The sequence below is a fragment of the Malus sylvestris genome, chromosome 16 (assembly GCF_916048215.2).
Source record: "Malus sylvestris chromosome 16, drMalSylv7.2, whole genome shotgun sequence".
NCBI lineage: Eukaryota > Viridiplantae > Streptophyta > Magnoliopsida > Rosales > Rosaceae > Malus > Malus sylvestris.
The window spans coordinates 116,785-129,669 of NC_062275.1; the positions used below are offsets into that span (position 1 = coordinate 116,785).

Sequence of the window (12,885 nt, forward strand, 5' to 3'; positions counted from 1 at the left end):
GAAAAGAAAACATTAGAGCCGCCGGCAATAGAAGAAAATGAGTGTTTGGGCGCTTGCTTGCCACCTTTGAAGGCAGGTGGGTTGGTCGGCCTCAGGCCATTTAAATTTGTGAATATGTTGGTGCAACTTAATTGGAGGAAAACCATAACAAAACGAGACCATGTTGGTGCAACTTTTTTGTTGGTTTGGTTTGGTTGAGTGTTATCTTTAAATCGGCATTGGAGATGGATGGATGGATGGATGTCAACATCCTTTTGCGTAAATCCCGACTGCGACATAACAAACAAAACAAAACAAATCCTTATCTCAATCCTCGCAACAGAATCAAGCAGATAACCACATTTGATTACGTCTTCTCCTCCACCACCACCGCCACCCACTTGTTTCGTCTGTTTTGATCGCACTCTCGCACGGACTACTCTCCCACACCACACATCATTTTTTGGTCTAGGATTCTTTCTCTTCCTCTCACATTCTTTATTTTATCTTTTTCTTTCTATATAAAATTAATTTAATATATTGACGTGACTTAATCGTTACCGTTCAAATAGGAAAAGAGGGAAGGAAAAGAAAAAAAGAGATGAGAGAATCCTACTCCTATCTCTTGTGCTCCTCTCCCTCCCTTTCTTTCTCCTCTCTCTCTCTTATATTTGAGTATACTAATTAGATTTTAGGAACAAAAACCAAACACCGTCGTTGGAGAGCAGCCACGGCGGCACCTACCTCCAAAGCCTCTTGAACTCGACCCGCCCCTTCCTCCGGGGTGAGCTGGAGTCCGTTGACAAAAATATGCCTTCTCTGGTGGCCGTGCTGCGCTCAGTTGGAGCTGGCGAGTGCTGGCACAAGCACGGCACCTTTCTCGAACACCTCGTTGACATCTACCGCATTCTCAAGATATGGCAGGCCCCTGCCTCTGCTCTGCGGCCTCTTTCACTCCGCTTATTCCAATTCCTATGTCAACCTTGCCATCTTTGATCCTTCCACAGGCCGCGACGTCATTCGTGCCCATGTCGGGGAGGCTGCGGAACGCTTGATTTACTTGTTCTGCATTGTCCCCAGACAGCCTCTCATCCACGACGACCTTTTGTTCTACTTCATCGACGTGGATCTCGTGGAGCATCTCAAACAATCAGAGATGTCGCTGCAGCAGCTGCAGAACCAATCGGAGGCTGCAAGCCCGAATTGTAGTTGGAGGAACAAGGTGCAGAGTCTTGTTCCCGCAAATGGGGTTACAGTGAAGCACATAAAGACCGGGGAAGATGTGTTGGTATCGAGGAGGGTGGTTGCAGTGTTTGTCCTGATGACCATGGCAGATTTCAGTGATCAACTCTTCGGTTTCCAGGACGAGCTCTTTGATAACAAAGATGGCCGCCTCGAGTTTAGGGGCAACAATTATGGAGCTCTGTGGCCCCGCGATGGCATGCCAGGGCTTTGGATGAATTCCATATCAAGGATGGCTGCAATATACAATTTGATAGTGAGAGAGGAGGAGATGTTTATCCAAGAGAAGAAAACTGTTAGTACTGCTACTGCTGCTGCTGGAAGTGGAGGGGATGAGAATGCCGGGGTGGACAAATGTAGAGATGAAGACATCGAGCTGGTGGTGCCACCAGTGTTTGACAAATGCACGAGGGTTCTGGATGTGGAAGAGCATTTGGCTGCAAGGGAATTGAACTGGGAAGCTGTATGTGATGTGTCTCAAAAATAGGGAAAGAAAGGAGAGGAGGACAGAGCTGAGGAGTTGCTGTTGAGGTGTGTTGAGAAGAACCCTGTCATTGGGGAGCCGCATGTGGTGTTGGGTCAGGTTTATTTGACAGAAGCAAGGTTTGAGGAGGCGGAGAGGGAGGCAGAGAGAGGGCTAACCCGGATGCTGGAATGGAGGAGTGCTTGGGACAAGAGGATGACTTGGGAAGGATGGATTGCTTGGGCAAGGGTGCTCCTCATGAAGGCAAAGGACAGAAGTTGGCCACAAACTTCCTGGGGCATCCTCAACTTGGGCCTTGTCAGGTAGGCCGAGGATCCATCGCCATCGCCAAGCTTAACCACCGCGTATCTACATTCAATAGTTATTTTTTTTAATACATCGATATTTTTACACTAAGAAGAAGGGAAGTCCAGCTAAATCTATATTCAATAATTAAATAAAAGAATTCCCGCTGCCAGTTTTGGAACTCTGTGGGTAGGCAATTTCATGCAAATAGGGAGAGTGAGGATCTTGCTCAACAAGGAAGATGGTAGTCCATATACTGAAGCCATTACTTCCAGTAAGGACTAAGGAATAAGGATTGCTTTATTACTACTGCACTTTAATTTTATGGTCTAATTCTCTAATTGTTACCCACTTCTTTGAATGTCTGATGTATCATTTCACTCTAAAGCTAGCGCAATCAACGCAACCTGTCTAATCCAGCTCATGTTTCATCATTCACTTTTGATATTTTTTATTTTTATAACCAAAGTTCATCTAAAGTATACGAATCGAAAATAGTTTGAACTCGAAGTGCAATGAATTGATGATAATACTCTATTTATCTACTTATCAAGACAATCCACTATGTTTTTACTTTTGATGTGTCCACAGCTCATGAGGCATTAATTTATACTGGCAAATTCCAACATTTTATCTAGTATTGACATGAAACTTGAATTTGAGTCTTTAAAAAGTTAAGAGAGAGAGAGAGAGCACACAAGTTAATACAATGGAACAAAATAAGTCAAAATTGAGGACCGATAGTTTGACAAATTTCTCCGAATGTTCAACTACTTTCTAACTAATATTACATAATTACACACAAATATACGTATATGACGTGCTACTCAAAAACATTTGTCTCAGTAACTACAAAAATTTTGCAAACGCATTTTCATGACCAAAAATGCTATTCTTGCTTTTATACTATATATGTTGTAAACCTTTCTAATAGAGATGAAACCTACATATGTTGGTGAATCCTACTTCTACTAGAGAGGTTATACAAATATAGTATGAAAATATGGTAAGTGTAGTATAAACAAGCATCACATATGGAACCGATAGGCAAAGGTACACTAGTCTTCCTTCCAAATTAGGAAAAGTAAATAATCATGAGCAATCAACAGTTAAGCAAGCTCTAGGAGTTAATATAATTAGCTCAATCTGAACCATCCTCTCGTCCACTTCTTTTTAATTATCACCATCATCATCATCAGTAGTCAGAACCCTTTTTAATTTTCTAATTAATTTTTTTTAATGTTGATTATATTCAAGATTGTCATTTCATACCATTTAATTAAAAGAGATGCAATTGAGTGGTTAATTTCTTTTCCAGTTTAGTTGGCAATAATTAATTGAGACTTGATATTGAAAGATAACCTGATCGATCAATGCTAATCTTGTAATGCATTCGAGCTTTGACTTGGAAGCGTTACAAAAAAAATAGGGTTCTCTCGTCTAACATGTTTGGTTAACTCATGCTAGTTTTTTTGCCTCAATAATAATAATAATAATAATAATTCAAGGCACATATTACTCATGTTAAAAAAAAATAAATAAAGAATATGTTATATTAGTATCGTGTTATTGAGTGAGTCTTAAAGATTAAAAAAAGAGAACATGTGTTATGTGTTGTGTTTATACCATATTTAGGGCCTCGTATTTAGATCTCATACAAATACTCGGGGGACTTAAATGTAATTATGTGATAAAGGAAAGGGCAAATATGTAATAAGTGAGGAGTCTTTATTCTATAAAAGGACCCCTCACCCTCACAATTGAGGGAAGCCAACTCTTAGGCCTGAAACCCTCTCACATCCCCTCTCATATTACAGAGGCTCTCTCCCTCACTTCTCAGAGAAAGACAATACAACCAGTGTGGACGTAGCCCAAACCTTGGGGTAAACCACGATACATCTTGTGTTATTTACATTTCATGCAGATTCACGGTCGGATTTACGTTGTTCCAAGACCTCCGGTTTTGTGCATCAACATTTGACGCCGTCTGTGGAAATCGACACGAAAAGCTATGTCGGTTCTCCCTCAATTTTTCACCTCCGTCGTGGATCTGCAAAACCTACACAGAGACACAGACACAGAGCTCTCTCTCTCTCCACGTCCACCAATCCACTCCAAATTCTAAATTCTAGAGCCATAATCAGAATCTGTCTCATAAATGGAGGTCTCCTAACAAAGCAACCTCTGAGATAGTGTGGTAGAACTGACCAAAAGGGCACAACAAAAGAGAGGAGATAGAGCTTTGTTTGAGTATATCTATCAGCTTCTAGAGAGAAAGAGAGGAGAGAGCAAAAAAAAAAAAAAAAAAAAAAAAAAACTGATAGTGACAACTCTACGAGTTCCCTTGCTGACGACGGTCAAGACGGTGGGTCAAGCTCGCCATGAACGACGAGGCGATGGTCGTCGACCTTCTTCTCCTCCTCAAGCACGCCGCGCCGTCTTCGCTGTCGAAGCACCATGGACTTCCCCAACCACTCCCAGAGCGGCGGCGCCAGGTCCAAACAGCAACAGCAGCAACCCGTGTTGGCTCTAGACCTTCGTGCCCTTCGACACGCTCCCGATCTCGCTCCAAGTCCTTCACCTCTTCCTCCTCTCCGTCTCGGGGTGAGAACCCGACAGAGCATAGATAGCAGAACCATGGGAGCGTTGACGAAGAAGGAGCTGACGGTGGCGGTGGCGACTCCGTCTGTGCTGCGCTGGAGTGTGCATGGAAGAAAATGATATGGAGAATGGGATGTTTCAGGTGAAAAGCGTGGAAGAGGCCATGAATGTTTTGTTGCCCCAAAAGCCTCAGCATGTTAGGGACTTGATGAAGATCTCTTTTTACATGCCTGTTAAGAATGTCCCCCTTGTTTTCTCAATGATTTTATTGAGGTGATGTGTTCAGAACATCTTCAAGAGAGGAAAGAATTGATTCAAGCATTACACAAGGACATGAAGTTGTCTGATCTTCCGAAGATAAACCATCCAACACTAATCATCTGGGAAGAGCATTGAAGCCCGCGAGTTTTATTAAAGTTTTCAGAGTCCTCCCAAATCTTCAAAACCATCATTCGTTGTTGATTTCTCTTCTGTTTGATTTGAAGCGCAACCCTGGTAATCCGGGATGTCTGAGCCAAAGCTTCAATCTTCACCGTCCACCTGGCGATTAAACTTGGTTTTCATCATTTGGGTTCTGCTATAAATCATCCCTTCAGTGTTTGAGTTCTTCACATCCACTCGCTCATTCACTCTGGTTTGTTTCTCGGTCCTCCAATTTCTTTGTTTTTGCAAAAATGGCCAACTTTTTGGGGATTTTCACAGCGAGGAACTTGCTTGGGTTGTCACTGGCTCTTAATCCGAGCTTGGTTTTGAGGGTGGTTTACGAGAGCGGGAAGGATTGGGGCCCACATGGGTTCTCTGTGGAGGAGCAGAGAGGGCCGTCAATGGCGAACATGAGTTTTGGAAAGGAAGCTCAGGCGACGCAGATGACGCGTCTGTCCGCTCCTTCTTCTTCTTCTTTTGGCCAAGATGTCATGGACAAAGTTATCAACTTCGACAAATTCAAGTCTCAAAGTCCAGAGCTTGAGCTTCGGAATCAACTATGGACAAATAACCAACAACCTTCCATCTCCGTCGCAAGTGGCAGTCCTCCTCCAGTCCCTCAACGTCAGCTGCATCAAACTTTACGATGCGGGTCCGAACGTCCTCCAAACCTTCAGCAGATGCTGATGGAGATACCAAGAAAGGCAGAAGAAGAAAGCAGAAAGAAAAACAATCAAGTGAGCTGCGGCACAAAAGCAAAAGACAGAGGTGCAGTGGGAAACAGAAACAAAAGCAAAAAACAAAAGCAGAAAAGAAATGAGAAAGCAAAAGGGAGGCACATGGGGACACTGCAAAAGCAAGGAATAAACACCCCACCAGAATGATGTAATTTATTTTCCTTATCTTTCGGAAACATCTGTATAAACCCCATCAGAGGGTAAAAAAAAAAACGGCAAAGCCCAAAATAAATGGGTTGGCATGTTGTGGAGGGCGAAGGCCCATAAGCCCAAAATAGCACCAACCAGGTGATCAAAAGTACGTCCAGTACTCCAAAATTATTCGGCAACCTGCCACTATTACCATCAACCAGGTGATCAAAAGTACGCCCAGTACTCCAAAATTATTCTGCAACCTACCGCTATTACCACCAACCAGGTGATGAAATGTACAACCCGTACTCTAATATCATTTGGCAACTAACCATTCATGCCACCAACTAGGTGATGAAAGGTACAACCCGTACTCTCCTTCATGCCACCAACCAGGTGATCAAAAGTACGCCCAATACTCCAAATTATACATGAGCATTACTCATGTCATTCATACATAAACATTCATGAACATCACTCATGACAATCATACATAAACATTCATGACCATCATTCATGTCAACATTCATGAGCATCACTCATGTTAACATTCATGAGCATCACTCATGTCAATCAACATAAACATTCATGAGCATCACTCATGTCAAACAGCTTCAAAAGCTTCATTTACAGAGCTCTAGCTTCAAAGCTTTACTTGCAAAGCTTCATCTACAAAGCTTCAGTGCAGGGTATACAAATACCGCATCCGAACAACTGCCACTTCGGCCCATACATGGATTTAATTTGAAGTCTCCAGCCAACAAACTCTATTGACCGAAGACTTGGGGGACTACACTATACACCATATATTGGGCCTCAACTGGGTCTCATAAAAAATACTTAAGGGACTTAGCCCATTATTTATGTAATGAGGAACGAGCTCTTATTCTATAAAAGGAACTCCCTCACTTTCGTTAGAAAGCACCCATCACTTATGTATTAAGGAGCGAGCCCTTATTCTATAAAAGGGACTCCCTCACCACCATTAGAGAGCATCGCCGCCTACTGAGCAACCGCCTCGTCGCGAGCATCACTCCTAACCCATTATTCATGTACCGAGGAGCAATCCTTTATTTTATAAAAGGGACTCTCTCACTTTCATTAAAGAGCATTGCCGCCAGCTGAGCAACCGTCTCGCCGCGAGCATCACTTTTAGCCCATCACTTATGTATTGAGGAGTGAGCCCTTATTCTATAAAAGGGACTCCATCACCTTCAACGCCACAAGCCGAGCCAACCAAGGCAACATAAGCCACAAGATGAGCAGCCTCGCAGCATGTGCTACTTCTAGTTGGGCATCATTTCAGATTGAGCACCGCCTCATATCGAACATCAGTTCAAGACAACATCTAGTTACTTCGGCCCACACATGGACCGAATTTCAAGTCTCCAGCCAAAAGACTCTCTTGACTGAAGACTTGGGGGACTACTGTTTATACCATATTTAGGGCCTCGTATTTAGATCTCGTACAAATACTCGGGGGACTTAAATGTAATTATGTGATAAAGGAAATGGCAAATATGTAATAAGTGATGAGTCCTTATTCTATAAAAGGACCCCTCACTCTCACAATTGAGGGAGGCCAACTCTTAGGCCTGAAACCCTCTCACATCCCCTCTCATATTACAGAGGCTCTTTCTCTCACTTTTCAGAGAAATACAATACAACCAGTGTGGGCGTAGCCCAAACCTTGGGGTGAACCACGATACATCTTGTGTTATTTACATTTCATGTAAATCCACGGTCGGATTTAAGTTGTTCCAAAACCTCCGGTTTTGTGTATCACCATGTTGTAATTATTGGCTCATGTGATTGGATTGAATTACATTAAAAAAACTCTTTAAGTATTGTCATTTGCCTCGAGAAGTGAGAAGCGATGTTCGAAGAGTCCGCACAAATTAATTACAATTGGAATGGAAAGACAGGAGGAGAAATGATAAGGCCTTTTGTATGGCACAAGAAAAGGTTGTGCGAGGGACCTGTGGATGGCAACGATAACGAGCGTTGCGCTACGAAATACAAGGGAAGGGGAGGGGTTAATTCCCTAATTTTTATTTTATTTTTTAATATAGGGGTTAATTTGTAAAGTACAAAAAAAAAGTTGGTTGATTTGGTTGCGCAATTTGAATCTAGTGCGCTCCAACGTTCAAACTGGAGAAGGATCCTCGTGATCATCAAACGGTTGCATTACATGTGAGGAAGCGAGATACAAGTTCCATTTACTCCCCGGGAGCCGACCTCACCTCTTTTGTTTTGTTTTGGTTACTATAAATAAGAGACGCAGACACTTGAGAGTTTCAGACATATTATGCCTCCTCCTCCAAACCAAATTATTACATGCGTATTCTCTCTCTCTCTCTCTCGCTCACTTTTTGTAATTCCATTTTTTTCATCATTCATCCTAGCTAGCTATTAAGTATTAATTAATTACATACATGCTGTCTAAGTGTCTACGGCAAGCAGGCCAAAGTCCCCTCCTCAAGCTCCTCCACCCTCCTCTCCGCTGCTACTGCTTGCTTTCCTGCTTTCCAGCTTTCACTTATTCTCTCACTTTTTCCTTTTAAATACATATATCATTGTTCACATTTTTTATGCTCCGACTTAGACATCCTCCTCCTCCCCCCAAAATGAGAATGCCGGTCCTCCTCTTCCTCCTCCTCACATGGAGATGGCGATGGAGATGGGTTCGTACTTCCAATTCCAACCTATCGTTGCTCATGTTTTTGTCAATCCTGCTGTGTTCTACATCCTCAGTGTCGTCGTCATCTCCGGCTGTTTGCTCAGAAGCAGATAGAGCCTCCCTTCTCAGCTTCAAATTCAAAATTTTCAAGGACACAACGCAAATGCTGTCTTCGTGGACGGGCAGAGACTGCTGCGCCGGAGGCTGGGAAGGTGTTGAGTGCAACCCAGGTGGTAGGGTTACTGTCTTGCAGTTGCAGCGCCCAGCTTCCGGACCTGATTACATGAAGGGCACTCTCTCCCCTTCTCTTGCCAACTTGAATTTCTTGGAGGTACTCGTTATCAGTGGGCTGAAACTAATTACAGGTCCAATTCCTCAGAGCTTCTCCAATCTCATCCACCTCACCCAACTCTCCCTCGAAGACAACTCCCTCGTTGGCCCCATTCCTTCCGGTCTAGGCCTTTTGTCCTCCCTCCAGAGCCTCTCCCTCAGCGGCAACCGTTTCAGCGGCCACATTCCCCCAAGCCTAGGCCATCTTCTCCATCTTCTCCAACTAGGTTTAGCAAGAAACTCCCTCACAGGTCCTATCCCACCCACCTTTCTAAATTTCCATGCTCTGCAGTACCTTGATTTCAGCTTCAATGCCTTGTCCGGCCCCATTCCAGATTTCGTAGGTCGCCAGCTGCAAAACCTTACTTACATTGATCTCTCCAATAACCAGTTATCCGGTCAGATGCCCATTTCCCTCTTCAGCTTGTCCAAGCTTTTGGACCTGTCCTTGAACCACAACCAACTGACTGGCATCATCCCTGTTCAGGTTGCCGGACTCAAATCTCTCACCACTCTTTCGTTGAGCGCCAATCGACTTACAGGACGTATTCCGGTATCCATTTCAAGATTAAACAACCTTTGGTACCTCAATTTATCCAGGAACGGGTTTTCAGATGCTCTGCCTCAGACCCTTGCCAGGGGCATTCCTTCTCTCTTGTCCATAGACTTGTCTTACAACAATCTCAGTTTAGAGAGCGTTCCATATTGGATCAGAAGCAGACAACTCAGACATGTTCATCTTGCTGGCTGTCAATTGAGAGGATCCCTCCCAACATTTACAATGCCTGATTCCTTGACCTCTATTGACCTCTCTCACAATCATTTTACCGGTGGAATCTCAGAGCTCCTCACCAACGTGACAAGCTTGCAGAGCCTCAATCTCTCCAACAACCAATTGAAGTCGAATCTTTCAGAAATCAAATTGCCCGACGCAATTTCTTCTGTTGATGTGCACTCAAATCAGCTCGTGGGATCTCTCTCGAGAATCTTAAACGATAGGACAAGCAGTTTTTTGGAGTTTTTGGATGTCTCCCATAACCAAATTTCAGGTGAAATTCCAGAGTTTAAGGCAGGCTTGAGGCTCAAAGTGCTCCACATGGGAGGCAACAAGATTTCCGGTCACATCCCCAATTCAGTTTCAAACCTGACTCAACTTGAAAGGTTTGATGTATCAAGGAACCAGATGACAGGCACCATCCCTACAAGTTTGGGGTTGCTGGTGAAACTGAAATGGCTCGATGTGTCCATCAATGGGCTCACAGGAAGGATTCCAAATAGCCTATTGGGGATTGAAGGGCTCAGACACGCAAGCTTCAGGGCAAACAGGTTATGCGGAGAGATCCCACAAGGGAGACCATTCAACATTTTCCCTGCAGCTGCTTACGTGCACAATCTGTGCTTATGTGGCAAGCCAATGCCACCTTGCAGGGGCAGGGGAAAGAAACAAGAAGCAAATATGATGAACCAGTAAGAGGCTGACACAGACTTGAGAAAATATGAGCATTTTCGTTGATATTACATGTAATATACAAAACAGCACGTAGGACATTCTCCTGCAAAAGCCAAGATCCAAGATCCATAAAAGATAGTCACTTAGTATCTATTTATCATATTCACTTTTAACTTAAGAAGCCTCATCTGTTTACATACCTAGAATAGAAAATGTACGTTCTTTCCTTTGTTAAGCTTATGCTTAAACATCCAAATTAAAGAGCATTGTGCATTAATCATTTGCTTCAGAAAGTGCCTCTCAACAAAAACAAGAATCGAGACCACCAACTAATACATAAACTCAGATAGATTGCAGAATAAGAAGTGGAATGAATCGAATGATATTTTCAATGCACTTTGTAATTTGAAATGATACCGCAAGTAAGCACTAGGCAATTCATGTTTCAACGTACACCAACCAATTATAACACAAACACAAATGGAATTGAAATGCTCAACCACTAGATTTGCATTCACAAGTCCACCAAGAAAAAAGGATGCTCATGAATCAATCAAGAACGATATATATTATAACTAGTTTCAGGAAAGCTGTAGATAGCTCAGATGCAACCAGCCTCAGAATTTACAAGAATCCATAAACATGCATCAGACTCATTCCCTCCAAACAGAGAGGAACATACAACTTTCTATGAAAAGGTTTGTCAAACTAGACTAATACTAGTACGCTAGTACTACTCCTCATCACCATCAGATATTTCTTCCTCCCCTTCCTTCTCTGAAGCTTCTTTCTCCAAAACCCCATCAGCTGTTCCACCCTGAATTTCCACAAAGAAAAACCAATATTTAGAGAGAGCTAAAATAACAACAATAATAATAACACATTCAACAACTACAATGAACAAGTCTTACATCGCCATCTCCTGCAATGTCACTCTCCAGTGCTCTTTTGTACTCTTGTTTAAGCTCAGCAGCCTTATCCACATAGGGCTTCTTCTCCTGAACACATTTTACATCAGACACAAGAGGAAAATAGGATCAGACAAAGTCTAATTACCATTTCCTGTCCACAGGATTAGATTGAAGGTCACGATCGAAACCAAAAAGAAGAAAAGACAAATGAATGCAAATACAAACCTCATCAGTCATAGACTTCCACTTCTCACCACCCTCCTTTGTAACCTGAAATTCCATTTTAAAGTTACAGCATTAGAGGTTGCACAAACTCATCAAATCATAGCATATTATACAATAATGGAGTGCTGAAGTTGATGACACTATATACCATCTTAACACCTTTGGAATCAGGATTAGCTTCCTTGTAGGATTTTCTGAAATCATCCCTGCAAAAAAACAAAAAAAATCCCCAATTGACCTCAAACAGCGTCTCACACAAAACGGACATCATTCAAATCCGCAGCAGATACTGCAGTTGTACATCATTGATAACATGTAAGAGAAACAGAAACAACAGGTGAGAGGAGAGTTACAGGAAGAGGAAGAAGGCAGTGAGAGGGCGCTTGGGTGCATTTGGATCTTTGTCCTTCTTGGCTCTCTTTGACATCTTTGGTTGTGATGTGGCGGTAGTGAACTTCTTTCTGCAAATAAAAAAAAAGTTGAAAGAAAGATGTGATACATAATAAATCTCACAACAAAGTGACAAGTGAAACGGAAGAGGAGAATGAGAAGTAATTACCTCTGAGTCTCAGTGGGAGGCTTCTTTTTCACTTCAGGGGGCCTTTCCACAACTTGAGCCTCTGGAAACTCATCCCATTTCCCAATTCCCAATTCCCAAACAAAGGAAAATCAGATATGCTACTCTCATTTCTCAAGATAAGTAGAATAAAAATTACACAGAAGATAAATAAGGCAAAAAAAGAAAAATAGCGGCAACCAATTACGCACTGAGATTGAGCTTGATTTTGGCATCGAGGCTACAGCTGTGCATGGTGATGAGTGCCACTGGCACGTCCTTGTTGCACTCATCGCTGCAATTTATCACCCATATTTAACTCAATTATTCAACACAAACACTACACATCTAATAGACTAATGCATAGACCCTAAATCCAGAAGAATATAACAAAGGAGAAAAGCAAAAGGATGGGGAGGGGTTTAGGGTAGCAAACCATCGGGCAAAGGCACTGCCATCCTTGCCACGAACGAGAGAAAGCGGTGGTGCTGTTGACATTGACAAGGAGTTCTCCTCAGTCTCAGTGGCCTCCACTCTCTTCCTTGCCTTGGTTGGGTTCGATTTCATTGACCCTCCTCCCATTTCTCTCTTCTTTTTCTTTTTCTTCTTCTATGAAAATAAAATGAAACTATGAAAGGAACTGAGCGGAACGAATACTAATATATATTCATATAAAAATGTTTGAGTTTGAACTTTGATGAAAACACGAGGGAAAATTTTAGAATCCCCGCCCGCCAGATTTCGTTATCATCCATGTTTGTTTCCTGTAGCTTTCCCCAAATTTTGACGCTCTAGATTTAACGCCTCTTGTGCTTCCTTTTTTCGGTCGAGTCTCTTATGCTTTCTAATA

At 42.6% G+C, this 12,885-nt stretch overlaps 2 protein-coding genes and 1 pseudogene across 2 annotated transcripts; 2 read left to right on the forward strand and 1 right to left on the reverse strand.

The window, feature by feature from the left end:
* Positions 1 to 663: 663 nt before the first annotated feature.
* On the forward strand, positions 664 to 2,409 carry LOC126607732 (uncharacterized; annotated as a pseudogene).
* A 5,746-nt stretch (positions 2,410 to 8,155) lies between these two features.
* LOC126608343 (probable leucine-rich repeat receptor-like protein kinase At1g35710) lies at positions 8,156 to 10,620 on the forward strand. Its single transcript, XM_050276212.1, has one exon. It carries the CDS (start codon positions 8,475 to 8,477, stop codon positions 10,362 to 10,364), a length of 1,890 nt encoding a protein of 629 aa, XP_050132169.1. The 5' UTR covers positions 8,156 to 8,474; the 3' UTR covers positions 10,365 to 10,620.
* A 268-nt stretch (positions 10,621 to 10,888) lies between these two features.
* Positions 10,889 to 12,711, reverse strand: LOC126608349 (high mobility group B protein 7-like). The gene is made up of 8 exons (XM_050276224.1): positions 12,472 to 12,711; positions 12,248 to 12,330; positions 12,039 to 12,099; positions 11,833 to 11,940; positions 11,628 to 11,685; positions 11,480 to 11,524; positions 11,255 to 11,341; positions 10,889 to 11,160 (listed from the first exon to the last, which is right to left on the reverse strand). Exons 1-8 carry the CDS (start codon positions 12,615 to 12,617, stop codon positions 11,077 to 11,079), a joined length of 672 nt encoding a protein of 223 aa, XP_050132181.1. The 5' UTR covers positions 12,618 to 12,711; the 3' UTR covers positions 10,889 to 11,076.
* Between the last annotated feature and the right edge of the window lie 174 nt (positions 12,712 to 12,885).